Source organism: Scedosporium apiospermum (assembly GCF_000732125.1).
Source record: "Scedosporium apiospermum strain IHEM 14462 chromosome Unknown SEQ_SAPIO_0108, whole genome shotgun sequence".
Lineage (NCBI taxonomy): Eukaryota > Fungi > Ascomycota > Sordariomycetes > Microascales > Microascaceae > Scedosporium > Scedosporium apiospermum.
The window spans coordinates 78558-106306 of record NW_015971809.1 but is presented as its reverse complement, the minus strand read 5'-3'; the positions used below and the strand labels follow the sequence as shown (position 1 = coordinate 106306).

The 27749-nt window shown below is 51.2% G+C and overlaps 8 protein-coding genes and 2 pseudogenes across 8 annotated transcripts; 5 read left to right on the top strand and 5 right to left on the bottom strand.

The window, feature by feature from the left end:
* Positions 1–14: 14 nt before the first annotated feature.
* Positions 15–2120, top strand: SAPIO_CDS6860 (Sterol esterase; the record flags this gene model as incomplete). The annotated part of the gene is made up of 5 exons (XM_016788853.1): positions 15–193; positions 771–964; positions 1043–1064; positions 1267–1450; positions 1530–2120. The coding sequence occupies 5 exons, from the start codon at positions 15–17 to the stop codon at positions 2118–2120; spliced, it is 1170 nt and encodes a 389-aa protein (XP_016641490.1).
* A 295-nt stretch (positions 2121–2415) lies between these two features.
* Positions 2416–5541, bottom strand: SAPIO_CDS6859 (annotated as a pseudogene; the record flags this gene model as incomplete).
* A 302-nt stretch (positions 5542–5843) lies between these two features.
* Positions 5844–8468, top strand: SAPIO_CDS6858 (uncharacterized protein; the record flags this gene model as incomplete). The annotated part of the gene is made up of 4 exons (XM_016788852.1): positions 5844–6245; positions 6419–6570; positions 6787–7372; positions 8274–8468. 4 exons carry the CDS (start codon positions 5844–5846, stop codon positions 8466–8468), a joined length of 1335 nt encoding a protein of 444 aa, XP_016641489.1.
* Positions 8469–9237: 769 nt separating this feature from the next.
* SAPIO_CDS6857 (uncharacterized protein) lies at positions 9238–11153 on the top strand (the record flags this gene model as incomplete). Its single annotated transcript, XM_016788851.1, has 6 exons — positions 9238–9616; positions 9673–9921; positions 10081–10405; positions 10460–10589; positions 10650–10874; positions 10932–11153. 6 exons carry the CDS (start codon positions 9238–9240, stop codon positions 11151–11153), a joined length of 1530 nt encoding a protein of 509 aa, XP_016641488.1.
* A 418-nt stretch (positions 11154–11571) lies between these two features.
* On the bottom strand, positions 11572–13678 carry SAPIO_CDS6856 (uncharacterized protein; the record flags this gene model as incomplete). The annotated part of the gene is made up of 7 exons (XM_016788850.1): positions 11572–11896; positions 11952–12092; positions 12147–12233; positions 12291–12374; positions 12443–12663; positions 13110–13299; positions 13368–13678. The coding sequence occupies 7 exons, from the start codon at positions 13676–13678 to the stop codon at positions 11572–11574; spliced, it is 1359 nt and encodes a 452-aa protein (XP_016641487.1).
* Positions 13679–14281: 603 nt separating this feature from the next.
* On the top strand, positions 14282–15868 carry SAPIO_CDS6855 (Acyl-CoA dehydrogenase domain-containing protein; the record flags this gene model as incomplete). The annotated part of the gene is made up of 5 exons (XM_016788849.1): positions 14282–14570; positions 14642–14845; positions 14901–14980; positions 15053–15296; positions 15393–15868. 5 exons carry the CDS (start codon positions 14282–14284, stop codon positions 15866–15868), a joined length of 1293 nt encoding a protein of 430 aa, XP_016641486.1.
* A 313-nt stretch (positions 15869–16181) lies between these two features.
* Positions 16182–17096, bottom strand: SAPIO_CDS6854 (uncharacterized protein; the record flags this gene model as incomplete). The annotated part of the gene is made up of 2 exons (XM_016788848.1): positions 16182–16620; positions 16693–17096. 2 exons carry the CDS (start codon positions 17094–17096, stop codon positions 16182–16184), a joined length of 843 nt encoding a protein of 280 aa, XP_016641485.1.
* Positions 17097–17918: 822 nt separating this feature from the next.
* SAPIO_CDS6853 (uncharacterized protein) lies at positions 17919–20470 on the bottom strand (the record flags this gene model as incomplete). The annotated part of the gene is made up of 3 exons (XM_016788847.1): positions 17919–20056; positions 20125–20369; positions 20436–20470. 3 exons carry the CDS (start codon positions 20468–20470, stop codon positions 17919–17921), a joined length of 2418 nt encoding a protein of 805 aa, XP_016641484.1.
* Positions 20471–21250: 780 nt separating this feature from the next.
* On the bottom strand, positions 21251–22243 carry SAPIO_CDS6852 (annotated as a pseudogene; the record flags this gene model as incomplete).
* Positions 22244–24105: 1862 nt separating this feature from the next.
* Positions 24106–26705, top strand: SAPIO_CDS6851 (uncharacterized protein; the record flags this gene model as incomplete). The annotated part of the gene is made up of 10 exons (XM_016788846.1): positions 24106–24164; positions 24241–24321; positions 24381–24414; positions 24471–24542; positions 24622–24715; positions 24789–25182; positions 25237–25271; positions 25335–25456; positions 25516–25600; positions 25810–26705. The coding sequence occupies 10 exons, from the start codon at positions 24106–24108 to the stop codon at positions 26703–26705; spliced, it is 1872 nt and encodes a 623-aa protein (XP_016641483.1).
* Between the last annotated feature and the right edge of the window lie 1044 nt (positions 26706–27749).

Sequence of the window (27749 nt, the reverse complement as noted above, 5' to 3'; positions counted from 1 at the left end):
ACATCTCAGACAATATGACCCTCGTGTCCAAACAAGTCCCTGGCTTAGGCCGGATCACCACCCATGTGACGTACTATGCGGACACCGTCGTACAATTTCGGGGTATCCCGTACGGGAGTGTAGCGGAGAGATTTCGACAAGCAAAGATGATCGAGGCATGGGAGGAAGGCGAGTTGGATGCGAGTCATTTCGGGTAAGGAACGATCCTTCTATCTCGAGGATCCCTGGAAACACATGAACGAACGCCAGACGGCTCCTCTGCGTGGCTTCCAAACTGACAAAATGCCCAATGTCCAGCCCAATCGCACCATCTCCAAAGGCCCTCAACTTACTGGGAATCTCCTTGGACGAAGATGAGCCGCTACATATGGACGAATTTAAAAGTTTGAACCTTAATATTACAGCGCCATTTAGTGAACGCGACGCAGAGCTCCCAGTACTAGTGTTTATCCATGGGTATCTATCCCTCTATCGACCTTTCTGCCGCCACCGTCCTCCTCCTCCTCCTCCTCCTCTTCTTCTTCTTCTTCTTGGACTTCCTGATGGCTAACGTCTGCATCATACCGCCTAGAGGGGCTAATTGTTTCGGATGTGGTAGTGCTGCAGGCTACAACGGCGCAGCACTCGTCAAGCAGTCAACTGATCTAGGCTTGCCCGTTATTTTTGTAACCATAAAGCACGTTGGCCCGCCCGGGCTTCCCATGACACCCCTGCTTCCGATTCCCTATTATGCTTTCACAGCCGTACCAAGACTAATAGTTTAACGGCAGCTTCCGCCTCGGCGCGTTCGGATTCATGGCATCGCCCGACATACAGGAAGATAATGCTCGAAATGGCGATGCTGGAGTTGGGAACTATGGAATATGGGACCAGGTACTGGCATTGCAGTGGATACAGAAGAACATACGGTCATTCGGTGGCGATCCAGCACGCGTGACTGTCATGGGAGAAAGTTCTGGTGCGAGTAAGTGTCACGATGAACGGGATATTAACTTTTTCATTGTTGTTTCCTTTTGGACTCTGAAAATTCCTTTGCTAATAGTAGACGTTTTGTTTCTAACGCTGTGAGTCCTACGTAGGCGACATTCATATTCAAATGCTCTCTTCGCTTCTTCACCCTAAATCTCTCTATCACCAAGCTATCCTGTCTTCCGGAAACGCCGTCGTAACAACTCGGACTCTGAACCATCAAAACCGAATCTATGAGATGTTCATCGAACACCTATCTATACCATCAAATCTGCCACCTCACGAACGACTCGATAGGCTTCGCTCTGTCAGCGTCGATGAGCTGCTGGACGCATACCAATGCACGGGCTCTCCCATGCCGAACTGGCAAGCAACTGTCGATGGGAACTTGCTTCACGACCTTCCTGCTGCATCGCAGCTACCACATTACACCTACCCCTCTACGATACGACGCATTATGGTTGGAGACTGTGAGAAAGAAGTACGCCCCCCTTTGCCCGCGGGGGCAATATTTGCTCTTCTCTATACAAGGCAAAGTAGCTGACTTGAACAATGCCTAGGGCCTTATATGGGCGAAAAAGTTCATAAATCCGCCACTCGCCACCTCCCCACTCTCCTGTTTGTCTGGCCACTTCCCAGCCGAGGTTGGCCTACAGCTTGCACTGGACTACCACTTAGACGCCAAACCAGCTACCCCTGTAGAAGGAATGGCCAGTCTTAGCGCGTTCTGCGGCGATGCTGAATTCTCACTACCGTTGTACGAGATCATCAACAGCTGGCGGAACGGGGACGCGTTTTACTTCCGTATGCGGTTTGTGAACCCGTTTAGCGGTTCCTTTGCGGGAACAGCTCATCACGGAGTTGACTTGTTGTTCGCATTCCAGACATACAATAAACTTCTACCACAAGCGCTCGCAGCCGCGGCTGAGGAGATGGGGAAGCATCTGATTCGGTTTTGCCATGGCTTGTCTCCGTGGCCGCGCTACAATGAGGAGACAACCGTCATGTGCTACGGGCCAGATACTGTCAAAGCCCTAGCCAAAAAGGATGATAAGGTTGGTCGATACGAGATTTGGGACCGATTGAGGGGCATCCAAGATGCATGGACGAGGGCTAGTCGGGAATTAAGGAATGAGAGGATATACAGCTGACGGACAAGTAGTGGCACGTACGTGAATAACTACTGCATTGTAGTCTCTTCATGAAAAAGGGCAGTTCATCGTCTACAAAATAAAGTTTCAGTGTCGCGTCGATATGTGTGTTCGCCCACTGGTCTGCTAGTTTGAGTCGTGGACTACTAGTTCGTCCTAAAACAGTTGAAATAGCTATCATAATCTCTTCACCCTCATCACTACCGCCTCCATTCCACTATTACCGAATACATATGAGTAATAGCTAGCTTTATATGTTGATTTCCACCTCCTAAGGGATTCAACACGCCCACCTTTAGTCAACATCAGGAATAGGCAGACCATCAACAATTTTCACACCCATACCCAGTTTCTCCAATGCTTCTTTGAGAGGCATGTTGTCCCAGTCGGTCGTGTAGAGCTGGCCGCTATCCTTAGCGGACGATATGACCTCCTTCAACTTGGCCTCCAGTTCCGACTCCTGAATAGTAGGGTCATGGGTTCGGTCGAAGAATGTCCTCTGGACCCACGCACGAACCGAGTCGGGCCAGCCAACCTTCTGCTGCTGCGGCGGCAGAGGATTTGGAGGTGGAGATGGAGGAGAGGGATTCGTAAGACCTGGTAGTTGGGGATACCCGTGGTGGGCTTGACCGAAACTTTTGTAGCCTAGGCAGTGCCTCGCCGTATTAATACATTTCGCACAAACCGGCCGCTGTCCATCGCATTTAACTTTCCGCTTTCTAGAAAAGAGAAGGCTGTTAGCTAGCTCCGCGGGTTATTCTGGACGAGGGGAACCTAGTTTCCAGTGGAAACTAGCTGGTCTGTGAACTAACCTGCAAGTCTCGCAGCCTGCAAATCTTTTCACGGGCTTGGGGGGATTCATTAACGAATCAGTATCTAATGGGACTTCTAGACCTGAAGACGGCGTAGACATCGCGGTTGGCTCATGGGAACCAGAAGATCGTGCGGCCCCTTCCAGGTCCGAAAAACCAAGACTAATACTCTGTGTCACGCCTCCTGCTCTCGATGCTTTCTGAGAGGTGGAATCAGGATCCTTGCTTTCGAGACGTTTCTTGCAATCCTCACAATACCATTTCTCTACGCTTCTGGTTAGTTTACATCTCTCATCATCTTGAAATTCTGGTTTCACCACTTACCATGTAGCTTCGGGGCTACCTTTAGGCCGGCGCATTCCATATGAAACCACTCGCGCTCACAGCCTTCAGCACCGCAAGAAATCATTCCTCGATAGCTCATGTCATTACAATAGCAATACCTCGGCTGGTCCGCATCGGTATCACCATCTTCACCTTGACAGCATCCTCAGTTATATTCCGGGCTGCAACGGTCATGGTAATCGGCAGCTCGTCCTCATTGGGGTTGCTGGACGAGAAGGCTTTGGAGACATTGAGGATGTTAACGGTGCGGCCGGTAGTTGGCTCGACGGTGGACTCCAGTGAAGGGTTATGCCTATGGTAGCCGTCGATAATATAGTAGTACCAGTAGCGTTGGCCAGCCTCGATGGTAGAGCTGGAGAAGCGGAAGATGCCCTTCCACGAGTCCGATTTGGACGAGGTCTTGTTTCTATAGAGGGGAAGCTTGCCAGCATAGCTATCCCAGGAGCCACACAGGTGGATGGACTTGACACCAGGAGTGACGCGGAGAGAGAAAGAGAGCCGAATTAGACGCGATTGCTCGTGGATCCCGGGCGAGCTCGGGCGACTGGAAATGGAGCCCATCACAGCGTCTAGCTGATTGAGCTGCTTCTGTGCCCGAACCCCGCCTTCGCCTTGGATGTTGTTCTCTTTCACAACTGTGGGCTTCAGAATTTTGTCGGTGATGTTGAAGGTTGAGGTAATCTCATCGAGTAAGGCAGGATTTTTCGCGGTCTCCGGGGATGGCTCCCTGTCGTAGTCGACTCTGCCGTAGAGCAGCGGTGTAGCCTCCTTGCTGGCCAAAGCGCCGGTGTCAGAGACATCAGTTCCGATGTTTTGCTTGAGAGAGTCTGGATTGATGTGGGTGATGTCATTCGATGAAACAGAGGCGGAAAATACTGATGATAAAGAGCCGCCATCGTCATCCTCTGTCCTCCGCGGGAGGGCCGAAAGAGAAACTTCCTCCAGGTGCCGGCTCAGATGTGACGTTATTCCCACTTTACCGGCTCCTGTGTCTTCTTGGCAAAGCGGGCATGGGAGTGACGTCCACTTAGGTGACAGCTTGTGCTCAAAGGCAAGATGAGCGATCCAATCATCACGGTCCCTGAAACAAGCGGCTCCCGACGCGCAGTTGACATCAAGGCATAGCCAGGGCTGCAAGTCTTGGTAGAGATGGCGCTTCCATGCCGAGTTGTTGGTGATGACCTGCTGGTGGCCACACGCAAGGCACTCGAAAGGTACGCCCTCTTTCGCTCCTTCTGGCAGTGGGGGGATGCAGACGGATTGGGAATCACTACGCCCGTATGACATGATGGTTTCGGCATAGTATGATATTGTGGGCGGGGGGGGCCCAGCCCCGAGTCATGGAATTTGGAGCCCGCTATTGTTTCTGCGGCGCCTGGTATTGCCGCGGCCGGGGCTGTAGTAGCTTCCTCTGAAGCCGGAGGATCACCCTCCTTACAGTTTCTATCTTCTAGACATCGCAGGAATCGCTCGTAGTTCGCCTTTCCTAGTCTCTCGACGAGAACCTTGTCCGCCTGTGGAAATCGGTTACTGACTTTGTCGCAGTACATGTAGTAAGCAGACCATTTTGTTACGGGATGGCCTCCCGTTTTGTCGATCTTAGGGTCGAAGACGAGGTCCTTCAGAACGGCGTCTAGTTTCATCAGACAGGTGGTGTCAGTCTCAAGGTCCTTGGCAACTTCATCTATGCTATCTGGCTCAAAATCCGAGTCGCTGTCGCTAGATTTGCTATCCCATTCATCCTCTGTGGTAGCATTCATAAGACCGTTCACGCAGGTTACTAGGAGATCTAGTCGTTCCTTGTCCACATTGGCTGAGATATTAACAAATCTCACGAGTCCTGAGGAGGCAGAGTTAGTATCGCGCACGGGAAGCACATTTTGTTCGAACATACGTTCTAAGAGGGTTTTCGCGATGCCGACAACACCATTGCGGGTGGCCCGCCGGATCTTCCCCGACTTGGCAAGAATCTCATCAAGCTTTCCTTCGGATACGCCATAGCCATCGGACCAGAGCTTCAAGCGAGCGCAGCTTCTGCGAACACTCGTGGCGGCATCGCCCGGAACGCCATATCCGGTGGCAATATGTCGAGCCAGGAACCGGAAAAGCGCCGTAGTCTCCAGGAAGAGTCGCGCGACGAGACTTCTTTCGGTCGGCCCCATATCTGTCCCGGAGCCGGCCTCGGAAGCTTGCGACGCCAAATACTGGCTGATTGTGAGTGTCGGGTCGCTGCGCTCTCGGCTTTCAATTGCTATTATCTCCATCGCTATTCTGCTGGAATGTTGTCATTTGTTTGCCGATCCTTTAGTGGAGCCTAGTACCTATTGGTGAGATTGAAATCCGAAGGCGAGGGAAATAATGCGTCAGCTCTCTTCATTGCTAGCGACTGGAAAGAGGGAACGTCATTGGGCGCACAATATGTACGAACGGGGAGCAGCCTTGTTCTCCTTCTTGCTCCCCCACACTGCAGCCCCTCTCGCCTCAATCCAAAGATTGAGACCAGAAGAAATTTCTCTCTCTCTGGAGAGAAGCAACTCGCAGTTTCCAGACCACCTTCGCGCTTTCCATGTGCTATGGATCCAGCCGCTTTGGCCCTGGGAGTACTGCCTTGCTCGGCGGCGCCGTCCAGGCCTACCGGACAACGCAGCGGAAGTTCAAAGTCTTTCGCCACGCTTCGAGAGAAGTGTCGCGACTGCGCAAACACCTTGAGCGACAGCAGCAGTTCTTCGCCAATGAGTGCCATCTTCTCCTGAGGTCGGTCCTCTCTGATGAGGATGGCATCCACAGGATGCTGGATGACCAGCACCTGCCCGAATGGCAAAGCAGCAGCCTCGAATTGAGCCTCTCCGCGCATTTGATGAAGAATCAATCGGTTTGCCAAGATATTCTCACGGAAATATCGGCCGTAATTGAGGAACTGCAAAAGGAGCTTAGTTCTTTCGATGAGCTTGTACTAGATCGACTCGAGGTCAGCATCCACTCTACCGAGACTTGGAGACTTGGTACGCCGGTTACTGACAGGGAGACAAGAGCGAATCCTTTCGAGATGTCGTCCGGCGCAATTGCCAATCAGTAAAGGTGGTATGGAATAAATCAAAGGCAGACGACTGTATAAAGACTCTCGGAGAATCCAATCATCAGCTGCGGCTTCTTCGTCAACAATCCAACGAGCTACAGAAGCCTGAAGGTCCGGACTTGACTGCTTCAAAGAAGCAGCTCATTCGCGAGTGCACCGAAATTCGATCAATCAAGAAAGCATCCAAGGCTCTTCACGATGCCTTTTCCGCTGCTTGGTCCAGCGCTAATGAGACTGGCGAGTTGCGCCATTCGGTGAAACTCTTCCTGGACGCCAAGGTTGAGAAATATCGATTTTCGCCAACCCGACGAGTGGAGTGGCGCTCCTAATATTTAGAACGCCAGCACTTAATGCGGTAGAGATACAGGCGCGTCTCTTGATGGAGGTCCACCGGACTATCCGAGCTGACTGATATTGCGTGGTTGATTTACAGTAGCATTATTTTTATCCGCGGGTTGCAAGGCCACCCTAGGAAAATATGGCTATACGAAAAGAAGTCATGGGCACAACGCCTAAATCTCAGTTCCTCTCCGGCGCCTAGCTGCTACTGGCCATCCGAACTGCTATCCATCGACTTTTCGGACTGCCGCGTTTTGACATATGGGTACGACAGCAAAGTCTGCCGCTTCTCCCGTGGAGCAGCCAACCAGATGGATATCCTCGGACACGCTACTACCTTCCTGTCGCTCCTTGATGACGTTCGTGATGCCGCCCTGTCCCGCCCCATCATTTTCATCGGTCATGGCGTCGGCGGGTTACTAGTTAAGGCTATCCTACGAGAATCTTCGCGAGTGAAGCATCCTTTGTACAAGGCCACGGCGGGGACAATATTTCTTGGGACTCCACATCGCGGCAGCCCCTGGTACCCTAAACTTGGGAGGGTTATTCTATCAGCTGCGAGGACCATGCAGTTCGACACCAGCCAGTCCATCCTGAGAGACTTGGATGTCAACGCCTCCATCCTGCAAGTTCTCAACGAAAGCTTCGGTGATGCCTACTGCGACCTTAACTTTCATTTGGTAAGCTTCAAAGAAGCCCGCGGCCTAGGCATCCCATTCGTTGCTCGGGAAAGAGTCGTGCCGCCTTGGTCGGCCCGTGTGGAATTTGAAGGCGAAATAAAAAGGGTTATCAACGCGGACCATCGACGGATGAGTCGCTTTTCAGGGAAGGGAAAAGCTGGGTATATTCAAGTCCGAGTATCTGTTAAAGAATGCATCAAATCAGCGTCAAGATGAAGGTAAAAATTTTACCCTTCCTCCCCACGAAACGGCCACAACGGGATTGCTCACACCAAATGTCATCAGTTTTACATGTAGGCAAAGCGGTAAAGCACTAGATGCTACCACCAATGTGATATTTCTCAAGGCTAGTGAGCCACTGGGGACCGTGGAGACTAGCCGGAGGGTATACCGGCTCGAAATAAACCCATCATATGCGAGGGAAAGGACAGCCGTGGAATCGATTGTCTTATGGAAGGGATAGGAGAGCGAGCTGGTGGTGTCTTTCTCTGGGTGCGACTCGCGGTCGAGGACTTTTTGAAATGATGCTTCGAAAGAGGGTTGGGTCTGCAGAAGGCTTGCCGCTATCTGGTCGATTTGCCCCCGAGCCTAGACAAATATTATTATCACATTTTGACAATACGAATCGACTCTCGCGACACATTGCAGGCTGTTGCAGCGTTCGAGCGAGTTAATAAATTTGCCAATTCACTGCTTACAGGTTACGAGTTCTTCTTCGATCTGCAGCTAGCATCTAAGGACGAACATCCCGTTCTGGATTCCACTTCAGATGCGAGACTGTCTGTACGCCTCAGATCAATTTCTGGAGGGTTAATTGAAGTCCCTGGCGACGAGAGCAACTCGAGCTTCTTTGTCAATAGCCTAAATCAACTTTCGACAAAAAGTCCAATTCCTTTACCAGACAGTAAAAGCTACGAAGATTCCACCGTCTGGGGTCTATTGCGATGACGGGCCAAATGTCATAGTTTGCATGGTTCCGCATTTCCTACAACACGGTAATTATAATGGCAGTATCGGGCCCGCCATGGCTGAAAACGCCTTCGTCACCTGTGTTCCTTACCTGATGCTTGAGGGCCGTAACGGTGACGAGTCCTAGGGGTTGTAGGAAACTCTCCGAAGCTCTGAGTTTAACACCCCCAATGCGAGTAGAGAGACAAAAGAGCAAAATAGGCCTAGCCTTTTTGGATCCCCTTCATCTCGCCATCCTCTCGGGGTCAAAGCCTCTCCTCCAAGATCAACTTAAGCGGACAAGGGCGGTAACCCAGCAGGGGAAATTTGCGGACTACTGTGCACTTTTATTGAAGTTTCCTCGGGCATTAAACATCCCCGGAATTCAGCATCGTCTACCTCGCAGTAGAATTGCCTTCTACATCTAGGAAATCTATCCGGGTCAATGATTTAGGGCCTGGTAGGGAAACCGCACGATCGATGACATACTGATCCCGATTCTAGATGGGGCTGGTGGGATAAACGGCACCCATTGCATAAGATTGACCATGGCTGGGGCAGAACAAAACTATTTCTAGCTTCCCAAGGCTCATCGGAGAACAGGTACACCTAGGCTCGAAATATAATATATTCAGATTAACCGGGATCGCAAGCGTCGTGCGACGGGGCTGATTCAACAAAGAGCGAGAGTCGTTTTTGTCCACGGCCCACGGCAAAACGAGACTTGATGTTGGCCGAGACTAACAAAATGCCGAGGTCAATTGACCACATCGTCAAGTCAACGTCGAAGATCTCATTGCAGCCGTATAAATTGTAAATTCAATTTATAATAATTTTCCGGAGGTGGCAATCGTTTTACTACAAGGCGTCCCTCCTTTTAGTTATCCCAAAGAATCGTCCTGCCTTTTTGAACAACAATGTCACTATCTCCTCATACTCCGATCATCGTTGGCGTTGGCGAGATTTGCAACCGGTCAACCGCCGTTGAGAATGCCATCGAACCAATGGAGCTGATGCTCCAAGCTATTCAAAATGCCTTTGCGGATTCCAGTGCACCTGATCGCGATGCCCTGGTCGCCGCCGTGGACAGCATTTCCGTCGTTCCGCCTTGGACCTGGCCATATGAAAACCTCCCTGGGCTCTTGGCAGCTAAACTCGGCGCGGAACCATCGCACCTCCATCTCGGACCTCATGGGGGTAATCAACCGGGAGAGCTGTGTGATGAGGCGGCTCGGAGAATCGCTTCCGGACAGAGCAGAATCTCCATCATTGTCGGTGGCGAAGCCTTAGCATCTCGTATGTATTCTAGAATGAAACATTTCGAGGTTGTTCTAATTGACTGTGAAACATAGTCGCTGCATGCCACAAAGCCGGCCGAAAAATTCCAAAAGGGTGGACAAAGCCCGACCCGAACACCCGGCAGATCAAAACGGGCGACCTGAGCATGCTTGGCGACAACGTGGGTACGCTCCATTCAGTTGGCCTACCCACTCATGTCTACCCCATGTATGAAAATGCCTTCCGCTCTTTCCGACGCCAATCGTGCGAAGAAAATCTCAAGGAATCCGCGACTATGTATGCCGAGTTTGACGAGATTGCGTGTAAGCACGAGTCGAGCTGGAGATATGGCAAGAAGCCAAGGACTGCGCAGGAGATTGGAACTCTTTCACCAAAAAACCGCATGATTTGCTCTCCCTGTATGCTGGTTCTCGACCGTCTGTCTTCTCATGTCTTAACAAAGCGCTAACCTATATAGGTAGATCCCTTGCTGGTGAACGCATTCAACACCGTCAATCTGGCGGCGGCATGTGTCTTGACATCCGTAGAACAGGCTGAAAAGCTACGTATCCCGAGGGGAAAATGGGTCTATGTCCTTGGCGGTGCTGGTACGGAAGACAGGCACAACTGTGAGTCTACTCCGGTCAGGTCCATCATGGACAAGTGGCTGAGAATGGTAATTAATTATTTCCAAGTCTGGGAGCGTCCCTGGTACTGGACAAGCCCTGCCCTCGAGAAATCTATCGACACCGCCATCAAAGTGTCCGACCTGACACTAGACGAATTAGATGTCTTTGATTTCTACTCGTAAGTTCAAGTGAACCAGCTGTGGTGCTGGCATACTGACGTTTCTTTCTAAAGTTGCTTTCCTATTGTTCCCAAGATGGCGGCTCGACACGTTGGTTTGTCTCCAACCAGCCCGGCGAAACCTATCACGCTTTTGGGCGGTTTGACCTCCTTTGGCGGTGCCGGAAACAACTACTCTATGCACGTACGTATTTTCAGTGACCACTTTGATTAGTCCCGAACAGCCTCTCACATAGTTCTGCAGGCCTTGGTGGAAATGACGCGCCAGCTGAGAAATGGAACATACCGCAACGGTCTTGTCCTTGCTAATGGAGGAATGTTCACGCATCAACATGCTGTTTGCCTGTCCTCCCGACCACGGAAGGGGAACACGCCATATCCTGCCGAGAGACCGCTCCCACTAGAGACACCAGGTGTCACGATCCCACATTTTGAAGCTCGCCCTGGAGCCGGCGCTGCGATTATTGAGGTATGTAATATACAAGTTTGCCCCCGAGCTTGAGAGGGAACCTAATCGTCTTTATAGACTTACACCGTGGAGTTTAAGCGGGATGGGGCGCCTCGCATTGGGCATATCGTAGGACGGTTGGCGAAGGACAACAGTCGTTTCATCGCCAACCATGGAGATACTGCTACCTTGGCCAAGCTTGCCAATCCCATGGTTGACCATATTGGCGGCTTCGGATACGTAACGACTGGAGACGACGGTAGGAATCTGTTCTGCCTGGATGCGGACTCAAAGATCTAGAGAAAACAAAACTCGGAAAATTTAGAAGGTGGATGGGAGTAGATCATGAGCATGTACCGTATGATAATCCTCGTTGATAACCGTTCATCTGTTCATGGATTTCCGGTAAGGACAATCGGGTGGTCTTGACTCTTGGATAGGAGGTGAATCATAACCATATAAATGTATAATACGGATTGAAGCAACTTGATTCTTGGACTTCGAACTCTCCCAATACAGCCATTAAACATTTGAGTTTCAGTTGCCGGGTTATGTTACGAAAGCAAGACTGAGAAGCGATCACTCTTGAGGCATGCTCCGCTTTAGGGTGGCAAGTGAGAAACAACTCAATCGACATTTCCAACTAAATACAAAAGTACTCTTTCAAAACCATTGATGACTGCGACAATGGCGAGAGAGCTGTTACCGGCTGCTGAGATTACAACCTGGCAGCACGATCTGCCTCGAGCCTGGCAGGCAAGGCCCTCCGCAGCAACTTTCCAGTACTGCTCCTCGGAAAGGTCTGTAGATAGTAGAGGCCACCTCTGAGACGCTTGGTCTTGGACACGCGCCCATTGACAAAATCCATAATTTCTTTGATCACCTTAGCCCGGTCGGCCTCTTTCACACTGGCCTGCAAGTTGATGTAGCCGACGGGGACTTCTGTCTCCTGAACGGAATCCCACTTTGCGCAGACCCCGGCCTCCCTCACTAGGGGATGGGAGAGAAGAACATTTTCAAGTTCTGCCGGGGAAACTTGGTTTCTATATGACGGAGTTAGCGCAAGATGTTCTTGTTTAGCGGTTTTGGGCTGCTTACCCCTTGAACTTGATGAGGTCCTTCTTGCGGTCTGTGAGCCAGACGTATCCATCCTCATCGATGCGACCAACGTCCCCGGTCCTCACCCACCCTCCGGGAAGAAGAGCCTCCGCAGTTTCCTCCTTGTTGTTAATGTAGTACCTGGTTGCAGGTAAGTTTAAACTCAGGGACGGCTTGGCAGAATTTCCAACTCACATAAATGCGGAGGGCGTGCGCATCAAAATCTCCCCGGTTTCGCCGCGCTTCACGTCCTTCAACTCATCATCCACGAATCGCATCTCCCTGGATCATATTGTTAACAAGAGACCGGTTTGAGTTGCCTCTAGTGTGCGTCCTTACGTATTAGCAAGAAGTCTCCCCACGCTTCCGGCTTTGCTAGAGGCAGTAGCCCGAGGAATTGTTGTGCCCCCAGCTTCTGTCATTCTGCTCAAAGAAGTCTGTTAGCCTTGGTACGATCTCTTAAAGACCGCGATGTGGTAAAGTTGATTCACCCATATCCCTGGCTGAGAACGACGCCTTTCATCATCTTTTGCAACTCTGTAATGATCTCTGGTGGAAGTACTGCGCCGGCGCATACTATGGTGTGGACGCTACTCAGATCATGCTTTGACACGGTCGGATCCTTAACCAAGGCAACTGCGGTCTGAGGGACCATTCGAAGCATAGTTGCCTTGATCTTGGCACAGGCCTGGACGTAGTGGTGGAAGTTGTACTGGCGCAGAAGCACAATGTGAGACCCAGTAAGTAAACATCCTAGGATCGTGTTGACTCCGTAAATGTGGCACACTGGTCATTGCAGTGTTAGTCTTTCTTGGCAGAGAGTTGGACTTCGGAAAGCAAGTCGTACATGGCGGGTAGAACACTTCTCTTTGACTCGAATTGTAGCGCTCAGGGTCCGTTGCCCTGGGTGTATTTATGCCCCCGATGAGATTATAGTGGCTTAGGACAGCCCCCTTGGGGAATCCACTTGTTCCAGAACTGAAGCAAATTGCGGCTGGAAAGTTCCTGTTGTCCTGGGTCGAGAGGTCGAGGGGGGGTTCGGTTGCCTTGTTCGGGTCTGTGACGAAGTCTTGGGGAAACTAACAAATGAACTCCATATATAAGTGCGTGTTGTGTATTATAATCGGCGGCACTTGCCTATGTTCGCTCACAACTTACAGCATACTTAGCTTCGACGCGGGCTCCCATCTCGATTACGGGAGGCTGCTTCTCTGTAGGCACCTTAGATAATTCGAAAGAGCGGATTACGTTCTTGTATGTGGCTCCAGAGTCGGCAAAGATGGCAACTGGGTCGATGACTGAGATATAATGCACAAGCTCGTAGGGAGTGGCTATGGGATTCACAAGACTAGATTCCCACCTCTGGTTAGTCTGCCTTGAAATACATATGTCTCTCCTCTAGATAGTGGAACTCACGCGGCCGTGTATCCCGCCCAATAGGCAGCGAATTCGATCAGGACAAACTCCATCGTGTTGGCCCCAATCACGAGAATCTTATCCCCCGCCTTGAGACCTAGGACATCGCGAAGTCCAGCGGCCCCGAGGGCAGCGATGCGGGGGGCGGACCCATAAGTTAGAGACATGTCTTTCCTGCCATATTCTTCCACAAGGACTTTATCAGCAGGGGTATCCTCAAGGTTCTTGCTCAGGATATGCTGCCATATAGATTCGTTGGTGGGGATGAGGACATTTTGAGATTTCGACTTGTAAATCTGGGGTTCGGCCATTGCAGGATAAAGACTTAGACGGAGCCTAAGATGTTCAAATGGAAGAGCGACACCTTCGGATGAATTCTTCGGAAAGCTAGGACAGCTCTGCATGGATGTGAGGGGCGATGAGTAGAGGTTGGTGTACATATATGCGTGCGATATTGCCCTTGACTCCAGCTTTCACTTCGCCATCGGCGCTTTGGCATTTCGGGGGAGTCCTACTCCGTCTGGGGTAACTCTTCGCTTTCGCCGAGCCATTGCAGTCCAGAGGTAGTCGTGTTTGGTCTCGGTTCGGTGTGGTCAATTAGCCTCGGGCTTTTGACATCGATACGGCGATCCGCACCAGCGGCCCGGGGCTGGTCCTCCCTCCTCATCTTAATTAATCACATCCCCTCCAGGATCCAGATGCCCTCGGACAATCCAAATTTTCTGTAGGCCTCGGGTAGAGTGCCTGCATCAGCTTCGCTATCCAGCGCAAGGTACAAATCATTTCTGAAGCGACGGGCCCTGACATTAAAGACAGTGCCATAAACCATAATTAACCCCCCAAAATCGAGTGCAAGTCTTCCCCATCACTACTCAGTCTCTGTCTTCTTCACGAGCCTAATTCTACCAACAACCATGTCGAAAGCCGTCACCAAGCCCTATGGCAATCCTGCCCCCTTCGCTGAGCCGGCATGGTACAACGCCCTCGCCTCTCCTTACTATAACGACAGCCATCGCCGCCTGCGTAATTACGTTCGAAGCTATCTCGAGAAGAATGTCTTCCCTTACGTCGAAGAGTGGGAAGAGGAAGGCAGCGTCCCCAAGGACGCTAGTCGAGATTATGCTCGTGCCGGTCTCGCATTCCAAGAGATGCCTGCCGAATATTCTGGTGGTATCGGATTACCCGGTGGTATTCCCTTCGACGGTAAGGCATTCCTCCGCACCTGCTGGCTGATTTAGGTTCTTATCCGTGTCCTAACCTTGCCACGTGTCCAGAATGGGATATCTTCCATTTCGTCGTTCTGCATTATGAACTAGCCAAGATCTGCTGCGGTGGTGTCGCGGCTGGCCTAGGTGCAGGATCGGCCATTGGTGTGCCCCCCATTGTCCGTTACGGGACCGAAGAACAGAAGCGCCGATGGCTACCTGGTGTCTTCTCCGGCGACACGGTGTTTTGCCTTGGCGCAACTGAACCCACCGGTGAGTCTGATGGTCGATCCATAAACCACCGACTCGGGCTAACTCGGGCGAACAGGGGGATCCGATCTTGCCAATCTGAGGACGACTGCGAAGAAGACGCTTGATGGCAAAGCGTATATTGTCAATGGGCACAAGGTAATAAGAGACGAGATACCTCTCGATTTATTTTCGTTTTGGCTTCCGAGGTTAACGCCGTTTGGCTTGCAGAAATGGATTACCGGAGGTTTGAGCGCAACCCACATGACGACGGCGGTTCGCACGGGCGGTCCCGGAGCCGCCGGTGTCTCCGTCTTGATCATTCCGATGGATTTGCCTGGAATTACGCGTCGAAAGATCAAGAACAGTGCCTTCAATGCAGGTGAGAGCACTTGGGTTACACTGGAGAACGTCCAAGTGCCCGCTGAGAACTTGCTTGGCCAAGAGAACCAGGGATTCCCTTGCCTAATGCTCAGTAAGACTCCCACTCCTCAAGCCTTCTTCAGTAATGACTAGCTTTTTTTTTTTTTTTTTTTTTTTTTTCAAACTTTTTCATCTAATGCATGACAAGACTTTAACCGCGAACGCCTCCTTATTGCCGTCACCATGAACGCGCAGGCCAGAGTCTGCCTTGAGGATGCATGGGCCTATGCCATGGATCGCCACACCTTTGGACAACCTCTGTTCTCCCACCAGATCATCCGCCATAAACTAGCGACTCTAGCCCGATACATTGAATCTCATTGGGCCTGGATTGAGCAAATTACCTACCATATCAAGGTTACGGGCGATGTTGGGGCGGAGCTCGCCTCCCGCATTGCCCTTGCTAAGGTCCACGGCGGCAGATTGCTGGAGCTTGCCAACCGCGAGGCACAGCAGATCTTTGGTGGCGCTGGCTACCAGAGGGGTGGCGTGGGCTCTCGCGTTGAGCAGATCAGCCGAGACCTCAGGGTCAACATCGTAGGAGGCGGCAGCGAGGAGATTATCACGGATCTTGCGGTGCGCCAGGAGATGGCCCAGGCTAAGAAGAGAGGTTCTAAGCTCTAAGCTGAAGGAACTTCCTCATCACATACAATGCGTTAAGGAAACTGTGCAACTCTGCCTCAATGTACTCCATCGCTTTAGACCCTTCTTCGTGTTGCTTCCTTTAATATATAAAGAATCATTGCGTCGCAAGATATCCCTGACATGACTGCTCTTGAGTTTCTGAAATCATCGTTGCTTTGAATCAAGCAGGTTAACGGTTTAAAATAAGATGTGTCTATGAACCCAGAGAAATATAGGGACAGAAACACGAAGCCTGATAATGGGCAAGTAAGGCAATCACTCATTGAAATATATACACACCTTCTATCTCTATTTACAACTTCGATGGAACCCACTTAGGCTTCTGCTTCTTAGCAAATGCCTCCAGGCCTATCCGCATGTTCTCGCCCTCCAACAACTTTTGAGCATATTTCTCTTGCGTTTTCTGGGCAGCCCGCTCAACGCTACCAGTCTCCCACGCCTCTCTCACACCTGCACGGCTTACGATGACGGCGTCAGGCGACAAGCTGGCAATTTCCTCGGCAAGCGCCAGTGCCTCATCCATCAGAGTCTCCTGCGAAGAGGCGACTCTGCAAAATCCGTATTTCTGCAGTTCGGTGGCGGCGTATGTTCGGCCGGTAAGCGCCATTTCGGTGCCGAGTTGGAGGCCGAACGTCCTTACGATGCGTGGGAGGCCACCGGCGCCGGCGTAAAGTCCTCGTTTGGCTTCGGGGAGTGAGAAGCTCGCCGTAGGAGAGGCGATGACCATGTCGCTGAGAGACACGGAGTAGGTTAGTAGGGAACTCCTTATGAATCAAAACTTGTCCGCATCAGTTTTCCCCTACCAATTCAGAGAGATCTCGAAACCTCCCCCAAAAGCGTAACCATTTACAGCAGCAATAATCGGCTTCTTCCCGAGGCGACGACTAACTCCGAGGAAACTACCAGCAGGCATCCTTTGCGAGGCAGGATCCTTCGGCTTGTTTTTGTTCATGTTCTGCTCCATGAGATCCGCGCCGGCGCAAAAGGACTTCTTCCCCTTGCCAGTAAGAACTGCGACACGGAGCTGGGGTTCCCCGTCGTACCAGTTCCAGAGGGCGTCGCCTTCCCAGTGACCGGCCATTGGGATGGAATTCATCTGCTTCTCCCGGTTGATTGTGACAAGCATCACGAAGGGCGCGGGAAAGGTGACTTCTAGGATAGAGCATGGGGGAGGCGGTGATGCGAGTTGGATCGATGCGCTGTCCATTGTTGATTTCCCCTGAAGCTGTCCCTTTTAGCACACACGCTGAAAGCTAAACTGTGAGTCGCTGGTTGGTGTCGTCGAAACGGAGGAGGCAAAATGAGAGTAGTGTACGGTCCAGACAGGAACGCAAGAATCGGCAAAGTACGAGACTCGGGAGGCCTTCGTGACGCCTTGAGTGTAGTAATTGTCCTAGTTGACGAGACCCAAAATAGCAAATTCTACCTCAGGGGTGAGGCTGAGATCTCAACCGTCCTCGGGTTGATGATAGTCTCATACTTATCCGTTCAGTGTCAATTGACCGAGGGGTGGAATGCAAGGCAAAGCCAAGGCACGCATGTACTCCACAAGTCTAGGAACATCTGCCAAGAGACCCACAAATCCGGAGGTTCTTGAAGATCGAATCGACAGGAGGAAATCGATTGGCTCTTGCCTGCATAGCTCGTGCATCTGCTCCTGCGGCCCGGTTGAGTGTGGCATGGGGTGCCGACTCGTCCAACGAGATGAGCCCGACTTCCCCACATTGTCATTTACCCTCGGCAATTTGACACTCCGATTATAGAGTTTGACCCCGGACACCACATCAGATTCCCAGTTCAGAGAGTGCTGGCTCGGCGTCCAGGTCACTACAGCTTTCTCTCGGCTTAAAAAGCTATTAGCCATTATCGACACACAGTCGGGTTAAGGACTTCGAATAATAGAAATGCAGCGAGGCAAAATAGACTGTTCAGTGTTCTTGATCGATTGGATGTACATTAAATAGCCCACGTTCCATTACCGGAATACAACCATGTGATACTCAAGCGTAGTGGAATCGAAGGGCAGTTCTCACGCATTCGGCATTGTCATGTCCTCCTCCCACCCACCGTTGATCCATTCTGTCCATTCATTCGGTACCCCTAGTAGCTGGGTCTCGAGCGGTTGCGTCAGCTCGCCCCCAAAATCCATTTCAAGCGCCAGATCCCCTACTAGCTCATGCTCTGCCACACTTCCATTCATTGGCCATCCCAGCCTACCTAGGCTTGTTCCGAGTGTCAGCGTGTCGCAGGAGCTACTGCTACCGCTAGCAGAGTAGGCCGGGGATGGACCAGCCGAGCTCTCCCCAGGGGTACGAGCCCCCACGGCGCAGTCTATAGTACCTGTTAACGCATTATTGCCTGTGCCTCTCCTGTTCCTGCTTCGGCGGTGAATGCGGATCAGAGTCCGAACGGGACTTTCCCCACCCCATTTACCAAACCAGCCTTGTAGACTCGTTGGAATCTCGCTCAGGTCCAATAGGCGGGCGCGCATGAAAGACATATGGAGAAGAAACACTAGTAGCATATATGATCCGGTCGGGGAAAGAATCGGACTGTCCCCGTCCATCTCTTCATCTCCCTCCTCGTCAAACTTATCAACATGGCTAAGACGCAGAAGTTGCTCCAGCAAGTCGACTAGCTTGTCTACGCTATCGTATCTCTCCCTGTACGTATTCATCGCATCCAAGAAGGCCTTTGTGCGGCGGCTCAGCTTCCCAGCGACTGCTTCCAGTTTTGGCGGCTTAGCTTGGCAGTCTTCGGGAAGCTGTACGTTTAGGATGTCGAGCGCAAGGGGGAGAAAGAGACAAGGAACCACTGCCAAAGGTAGCCACTGTACAAAGTCCAGTTGTACGATGGTACTAACACACTCGGCTACTTCCCCCAGCGCACTCCGTAGCTCCTTGTAGTTCCCGTCAAGCATAGAAAGGGCGCTTCGTGCACTCCAGTTCTCCTCTGGGGCGATGACGGCCTTTGAGAGATGAAGGGTCTCCAGGTTGCACAGGAAGACTCGAGCTGAATGATAGTACATATACATCAGGCTCGTATAAAGAGGTACGGATTCGTGCGGAAGGAAGCGGTCCTTTCTGTTCTGGGATCCGACATGGCCTGCGCCCTGGAATGTGCTCATTGGAAATTCCAGGACCACAGAGTCGTGCCATGATTTGATAGACGCTTTGAGGTCTTGAACTGCCATGAATGCGGCTCGTGCTGTACCGGTACCTCGCCGCAGAGAGTCCGAGTCTTGCGTGTTCGGCGCGCTCGTCGCAATCAAGTGCAGTTTGATGATCGAGGCAAGTATTCCCGCTTGCTTCCTTTTAATACCGGGAGTATACATGCGCGACTGTTTCGATTCATCAAAGACCTCGTCCAGGAAGGTGCTTGCACAGGCCTCGGCGCCGAAATGGTGTTCGGCGTTCTGCAGAGGACATCTGGCCAGGAGGGTCAAAGTCCGGTCGCGAATGATGCACCCGAGTCTGACCTTCTTCAACATTTTTCGACCTCTCTGGGTGGAAGTACTGGCCGATACACTACTATGAGCGCAGATATCGGGCTTTGTTCGTTTGCCTTGGTATTGCTGCTCGGCCGTTGTTGTGTGGTGGATGGCGCGGCTAAGCCATGAACTGTTAGCCGGCGGCGTTGAATGAGAAAGCATCAAAGCCGCCTGCGCTTGGTAAATCGGGCATGACTCGCTATCGAAGATGTAGAGGAGGTTCGCGCAGCGGTAGAATTTTATCCTGGCATCTCGACATGAGGCAAAACCGAGGGCCCTGATAGTAGAGTGTCGTACGAAAGAACAGGAAAGAAACATCATTGCTCTCAAGACCAAGAGCGAAATTTGGTCGGGCTCGATATCCATTCCAGGCGTCTCGTCATAGGCCTTCCAAAACTCTTCCTCGTCCATGATCGGCAGGAGCGGATGGACATGGAGAAAGTAGTGCCGGACGAATTCATCCAGGAGAGAGCGCTTAGGCACATCTAGACAGCCTTGAGAGTCGAGAAAATCGAGGTCTTCGGGCAGAATCTCCATGATCCGGTTGATGGTTAAGAAGGAGTAGTAAGAGTAAAAGACCTCTTGTGATTTATTCTGGCATTCCTGCTCGGCTGGTTGCTGGGCCATTCTGGCGGGCGGCCTGTCGCTTTCCTCTCCCCGCATATCTAACTCGGGGTCTGGCACAACGGATCTAGTTAGCCACTAAAGAACACTACCGTAGAGCCCGCTTGCCCCCTAGACTTACCGATCAGGACGTCGTTGACACTAGTATCGCATGGAGGGCCTTGGGGCATCTCAAAGCTGCCGGGAATCTGCTCGCTTTGCGTAGATAGCACGTCAAGTTCCTGTTCCTGGCCGATATCAATTACCCCAGGCAAGGTCGCATCACCTCTTGATTCGGTCGGCGGTGTCGACTCCGGGGCTCCCTGGAGGGCAATGCCTAGCTCGGGGTCTCGTACCTTACGGCGCGGGCGACGAAGTGACTTGTTTCTGAGAAAAGCAAATTAGCTATGAGCGTTCACTGAAAATGGGCACACCAGCATCCATGGCTCGTACTTGCGCGCCTTGAGTTCGCAACATTTGTCGTCCATGTGGCAGTTCGTGCAAGGCTTTCCTCGCCGCTCGACGTCGCAGCGCACTTTACGAGAGCGGCAAGACAAACACGCTATGTTGGCGCGTTTGCAGGAGCTCGGTTTGTTGTCCCTGCCGTCATGGGGGCTGGTCGCTACGGATGACTCGGCACCGGCAAGTTCCATTGCGGTCAGCTCTCTCGATCGATGGGCGCGCCAGGATTTAAGAAAAGATGGCGCTCTTTGGCGGCAATCTTTGGAAAGGGGAGAGAAAAAGGGTTTTGAGGCTACCGGTCGAAGAAAAAAAAAAAAAAAGGCGTTCTCGTATGAAAGGGGTGATTGCATTGCTGGTGGGAGGTAAGGGCCAAAATGGACGGACGAGTTGAAAGCAGAACGAAAATGGTCAAGGTTTTGAGCTGTTCAAGGGGATGCATGGCCCCATTTTGCGGGGAAAGCTAGGGTGCGACCGACCTTTCCTTTCCTGGCGTAGCGGAAGCTTGGAAGTACCGTTACTGTTGCAGGACCTCACTGGGACGACTCGACGACTCGACGTCTGGGGCATAATTAAGAGCTTGCAAACCAGTTATGAAGTAGTTTGAAAGAGGAATTCTCGGTGATGAGATCAGGGAGGTGTATTCGCTATATTCAGAACCATGTCCCTAGTCTTTGACTCAGGCTAGATCTGGCCTCATCGACGTGAGGTTTATGAAGATGGACCATGAGACAAAAGCTTACGAGTATAATTCTCGCCAGTGGGGATGATCTGCATTACTCTGCTCATCATACTTAACGCGCCCACCTTTAGTCGACATCAGGAATAGGCAGACCATCAACAATTTTCACACCCATGCCCAGTTTCTCCAATGCTTCTTTGCTCCTCTCATCCCTTAATTGAGATGCTTCTGCTTCTGACACCAGCACGAAATCATACCTCAGCAGCTTCATTCCTTCCTGAGTTCCAGGGTACCTCTCAGCGGTCTCCTTGTCCACAGTCCCCAGCTCGACAATCAAGGACTCTTTCACCCCAAACACTGCATCCGAAGTCTCATACGGGTCTCCCTTCAAGTACAGAGCTGTTATGAGCTGATCCCAACCCTCCTTGTCGAACATGAAGTGCATATGACTTGGCCTCATGGGATGTCGCTTGAGCTGTAGTAACAACTTGCCTACCGGGCCATCGTGTGGGATTGGGTACGGAACCGGAACAATCGCCTTGAACCAGAATTCGCCCTGGCTGTCGCTCGTTAGGATGCATCGCCCATCGGGTCCCTCGCGGTCGAGATGTTGGACGTCATAAAACCCGCTCGAATCCGTCTCCCAAATGTCGATTTTCACACCAGGGATAGGGTTGCCCTTCGTATCTTTCACCGTACATAGTGCCAAAAGGGGTTCTCCATTTTCATCGTGTGACATGAGGCTCCCGTGCTCGACATGCTCTGCCTCGTGCGAGTGAAACGGCCCAAGCACCGTTCCCTCCGTGGAGCCAGGCGGCTTCGGATGATCCATATTGTCAACGAGCAGGCTTAGCCCCAGTATATCGCTGAGGAGGATGAACTCCTGGCGGACTTCCGTGCACATTTGGCCCGTGGCTGTGAGGAACTTGATGCCCTGGGCCCATTCCGCGGTTGACAGGCGTGTTTCACGGGCGAAATCGTGGAGGTGCGAAACGATGCGTTCAAGCAAAAACTTGAGACGCGGAGACGGATTGGAAGAGTTCATCAACACGACATTTTCAGTGATGTTCTCAATTGTGAGATCCTTCTGAGGAGGAATATCGACCTTGGAGGGATCCATGGATGGCAGACAAACGTGGTGAAGACTCCAAGCGAGATGAGACCAGCCAGGGTAAGATCAGATAGTAAGAAATAGCCCGTCAAACAGACTAGAATTGCAATATTGTAGTATAGGTATTGTGTTGTACCCAATGGGAAATAAATTTACAGGAATTCTAGAAATTTTATAGCAAATCTGAGTTGTCAGTTCCTGGATACTCTCCGACAGCCTCACCGCAAACCGGCACACCGGATATCCGTATTTCCGGGGAGCCCCATCCCGCGGATGTTCCGCGGATGCCCTTCACCAGTTTCGCTTGGCCCCTCTTCGCTCATTCTATGAACACTTGCTCTGCTTTTTGGATAATCATACGATAAAAAATATTTTCGAACGGTGAGATCGACATCGCCTATTGTCGACTAACATTAGACATTAGTGGTGAGGGTCCTCGTTGCACCTCACGGCAGGGAGACTTGGGAGTAATTCTGTGCTTGTCAAGCTGCTGAATACCGGGCCTAGAAGTGCATGTATGGAGGTCCCAATCAACTGCGCATCGTTCTTCAGCAAGACGAAGAAGAAACTGAGTCGGAAGACGGCGAACGACTCACAAGGAAAACGGACGCCACAGCCAAAGTCGTCGTTGCCTTGCTGATCCTTCCGCAAAGAGAAAATGAGCACAACGCCCATCCGTGGATCTATATCGGCGCTGAAGCTAGAGACTCGGATGCCGATCTTGGTAGGTTGCGACCTGGGATTTTCTAGCAACAAGGACAGAACTGGACGCGGCGCTCATGAAGATGGCGTAGTCGTATACAAAAATGCAGTCTTAGTGGAAGATAGCATCTAGCGAAGCTGTCGGCGTTATTATGACACAAACAGGGCTTGGTTGGAAAAGTGACTGATGGCAGAGAATGAAAGAAAACGTAGAGAGTAGGTTGAAGACTGCGAATTTTCGAAGATACTATAACTAGGAGAGGAGACCCGGCTTATAACATTTACAGGAACACGTATTACCACCAACAGATACAGGAGGGCCAATTATGTTGGCATTACTCTAGTAACGTAAGGAGGGAACAGTGGTCTAGTAATACCATAATGCCAGGGGCAAATGAAGGAAATTCTTGGAGAGACTATTACCAACACGCGCCAGCTACCACTGAGCAATCCCAACATCTCCCAGGCACCTGAGCTGCGCGGTCGTGTCTCTACAGCACAAGTCAGGGCTTCAAAGAACTACGACGCGTTAAAAGAAGTTATAGAGAGAGCCGCAGATATGCGCCACAAAACCATGTCGCAAGCAAGAGAAGTCGGGCAGCGGCTCTGGTAGCTGGTAAAGTAGATGATATCGTTCAACAATCAACGTATTAAATTTGGTGGTGGTCACGAATCAGTACAGCTGGTTCGACTGCCCTCTTACGTGAATTCCAGATGTCTCATCTGCCCGAAATCCCAATGGCCGGTTTTCGAAGGTTCTCTCCCTGGACGATTCGTGTCCAAGAAAAATGTCACTGCCAACTTGTCAAGCTTACAATGATGGATGGCCCAAGATCCGTATATCCGAAGTAGTTGAGCACTGCTTCCCACAATCTTAGACTCCAGGCCGCGGAAATCCCGCGGACCAATCGCAATCCCCGCATCGCACTCTCGGATCGGCACTACGGCCTGTCTCCGGAGACCAAACACCATGCAATGGGAGCTAGAGTCGGTAATCGTGACTGTGACTATTAGACGTAGATCGGGATAATGAATCCTTGGACAGATAAAGTAGCATCTCCCAACCGTGCTCAATCAACCCCAGTATCAACCGGCCTCCCAGAACCTTACAAATTATCTTATCCATATCAGACTTTTTGTTGATTCTACCAAGGCAGCCACCGCTCAAAATGCCGTCCTCCACTGTTTCAAATGTTGATGTCCTTATCATTGGGGCTGGGCCTTCAGGGTTAGTTTCCCCCTGTGGCCTCCTCCCAGTGTTCTACGGGACATGGGCTTTCGGGGCTAGACTGACAATAAACTAGGCTCATGCTGTCAACTTGGATGGCTCGGTTGGGAATAAAGACTCGAATAATCGACAAGCGCTTCTCCGCCCTCAATAGCGGGTATGTCATGTTATTTGGAGGTATTAATTTTCAAACAAGAAGACTAAAATGAAACGCAGCCAAGCCGATGGGTTGCAAAGCAGGACCTTTGAAGTTAGTTATCATTAGGTTCGCTGGTGATGCGCCACTGGCGACTAACTTCCTCTTAGATCTTCGATTCCCTCGGCATTGGCCAGGATATATGGCGCGAAGCCACCCATATGCTCGAAATTCGATTCTGGGTAAGGGGTTTTTACCCTCTTCTTTCACTTGGGCCTCATGTAGAATGTCCGAGGCGTAGTAACGTGCTAACATATCTAGAATCCTGACGGCGAAAACAAATTATGTCGAACGAACACGATTGTAGACACCCAGCCAGGGCTGAGCCGGTTCCAGCAGGCCACCATCCATCAAGGTAGATAAAAGAATACGAGCCTTCGAAGCACACACGATAGATGGATTGGTGATCTCTAACCCTCCGCCTGCAGCACAAGTTGAGACCCGTCTCCAAGAATATGCCAGGAAGCACAGCGGCATCGAGGTCGAACGGGGAATCATGCCCGAATCACTTCAGATCGACACCGAGAAAGTTGAGGAAGATCTCGCATATCCCATCGAAGTGACCCTCCGACATCTCCCTCAGGAAGAACCTGGACAGACTGTCCCGAACGGCTCCAACGGATCCAGCATCCCTAACGGTATGTTCCGAAGCAATCTTCGAGCGGACGGAACGGAAGATCTGCTATCAAGCGCGAGAGAAAGTTCCAAGTCGTTTACGGAGACCGTCCGCGCCAAATATGTGGTCGGCTGTGATGGCGCGCACTCCTGGACCAGACGACAAATTGGGAGTGTAATGGAGGGTGAACAAACTGATTTCATCTGGTGAGTCTTCTCACTAGAACCAATTGACATGAAAATAGGCTAACGGTCAGCTAGGGGTGTCCTTGACATAATCCCCATCACCAACTTCCGTGAGTTCATCGTTCATCCTTACGCGGGCTAATGTGGACATCAACTATTAACAAAGGGGCTAGCTGATATCAGATACCGCTGCGCAATCCATTCTTCATCCGGCAGCATGATGATCATCCCTCGAGAGAACAAATATGTGAGATTGTACATCCAAATCACTCAAACCGATGAGAACGGCACGCCGGTAAGTTTGCCCAAAACGTAACGTCCTCCAAGGACATTATTCGCTAATATTGGATGCAGATCGACAGATCCAACATCGAACCCGACAAGCTCATCACAGCAGCAAAGAAGATCCTCGCTCCCTACGATCTCAGCTACAAACACTGTCAGTGGTGGACGGCCTACCGCATTGGACAAAGGGTAGGCTCAGTGTTTTCGGCTCACGAGCGTGTCTTTTTGGCTGGAGATGCCGTGCATACCCACAGTCCAAAGGCCGGTCAAGGAATGAATATTAGCATGCATGATAGTGAGGCATCCCCTCCTTCTACTGCCGAGATGGTGTCCGAACAGACTAGCTCTAACTCCCTCAAACAGCATATAATCTCGGATGGAAGCTTGCCTATGTTGTTAAAGGTTGGGCGGACCGCTCACTGTTAAAGACCTACAGCACAGAGCGACGTCAGATCGCCAAGAAGCTAATCGATTTTGACCACAAGATTTCACGCCTTTTCTCCGGACGTCCGGCCAAGGGCATTGAGGATAAGGAGGGAATCGATTTGCAGACCTTCAAGAAGGTATTCGAGAAGGGCACCCTTTTCGCCAGTGGTTGTTCGGTTGACTATGCCCCAAGTCTTATTGTGAAGAAATCTTTGACGATCCCTGAGGAAGAAGCCTCGCCAGTCAAATCCCACCGAGACTTGGTCGGAAAACAGAGCCTTGCGACCAAGATACCGATAGGCATGCGCATACCCAGCCATAAAGTCTTGAATCAGGCAGACGCCAGACCTTGGCACCTTCAGGAGCTACTGCCTAGCAGCGGCGCCTGGAGAATTTTAGTCTTCGCCGGGGACCTACAGGATCCCGCTCAACTTTCCCGCTATGAAGCGTTAGGCAAGGCTTTGGCCCTCCCCACTTCCTTTCTTCAGAAGTACAGAATGGAAAAGAAGGACGGCAGCCTCGAGTCGCTCTTTGAGGTCCTCACGATCCACTCATCGCCGCGAGACGCAATCGAACTTCTTTCACTGCCGGAAGTCTTCCATCCCTTCTCCGAAGAGTACGGTTGGGACTACAACAAGGTATTTGTTGATGAGATGTCGTATCATGAAGGACATGGACAAGCCTACGAGAATTACGGCATCGATCCACGGACTGGCTGCCTTGTCGTGGTACGCCCCGACCAGTATGTGAGTTGGGTCGGTGACCTTGAGGACGTTGCGGATATGGATAGGTTCTTTTCGTCTTTCCTGAAGGAGCAGACAAAAATGCCATAGGCCTTTTGCTCGTGAAGGGCCCTCGAAGCCTCGAAGCTCCTGACTCGGTGGTGGTGCTGGATGTTTACCTTGCACTTGTTCCTCGCATCTTCTAACAGTCTAGTGGATTTCATGCTGGCTTGTTCGCATCCGTGAGTTTCGTTTGTCGTTAGTAATATATCTCCGGTTATTGTAATTCCAACAAAATTGTTCCTCTACTTCTCCGAACTTTTTTATCCATGTCGTCTAGAGCCGAGGTTGGAACAAGTGAATCAGCTTCCTGTGTAGGTCCCTTTGACAGCGTTCTAGGCTTTTTCCAAGGTGTAATCCTCGCTGCGACTCTCGTGATCTGCCGCCAAACGCAGTAGCTGTTTGCTCAGCCCTTCTTCAAGTGAGGTGTGTTTCTCTGAGCGGGGCCACTATACGGTCCGGCTGCTCTCCGAGCGAACAGAGTTTGTTTAAAATCTCCCGGAATATTAACGCTGGAATGGCCAATATTTCAACCGTACTTATTATGAGGTACAAATTACAATGGTAACTCTCCAAGTGGAGCCACAAGGACACCAGCGGGCCGAGTGGGGGCTCAGGGCCGAAGCCAGCACGGAACGGCAATTGCCGCAACAACCAGTGCAACCAGAGACTACCAATGTCAACTGGAGTATGGAGTACTAAGAGCTAAAAGAAGGGACTAGTAGTAAGAGCGAGTGCTAAGAGGCTAAAGGGAGACTAATAAGAGGCCACTACAAGAGACCTAAAGGGGTTGGGAAATCTGAGGAAGAGGTATAGTGAGCCAGAGAGTGAGGAAAACGGAGGATCTACAGGAGCGCTTATAGAGGCAAACTAGAGGTTGACGGATGGCTAGTGACAGTCCAATCTTGCCGCTATCCTTGACCTGCACCTGATCTCCTGCCCGGTGGGTGCGGTGGAAGACGTGGTTCATAAAGCAAAGCCCATGCGATGACTGTTAAGCCCTGTTTTTAGATTCACTATCCTCCAATTGTCCTAGGGTATATCTCGGCAAGGAGAAATACCGAGAGGAGAGATGCTATGGTCGGTGAGTGTCCT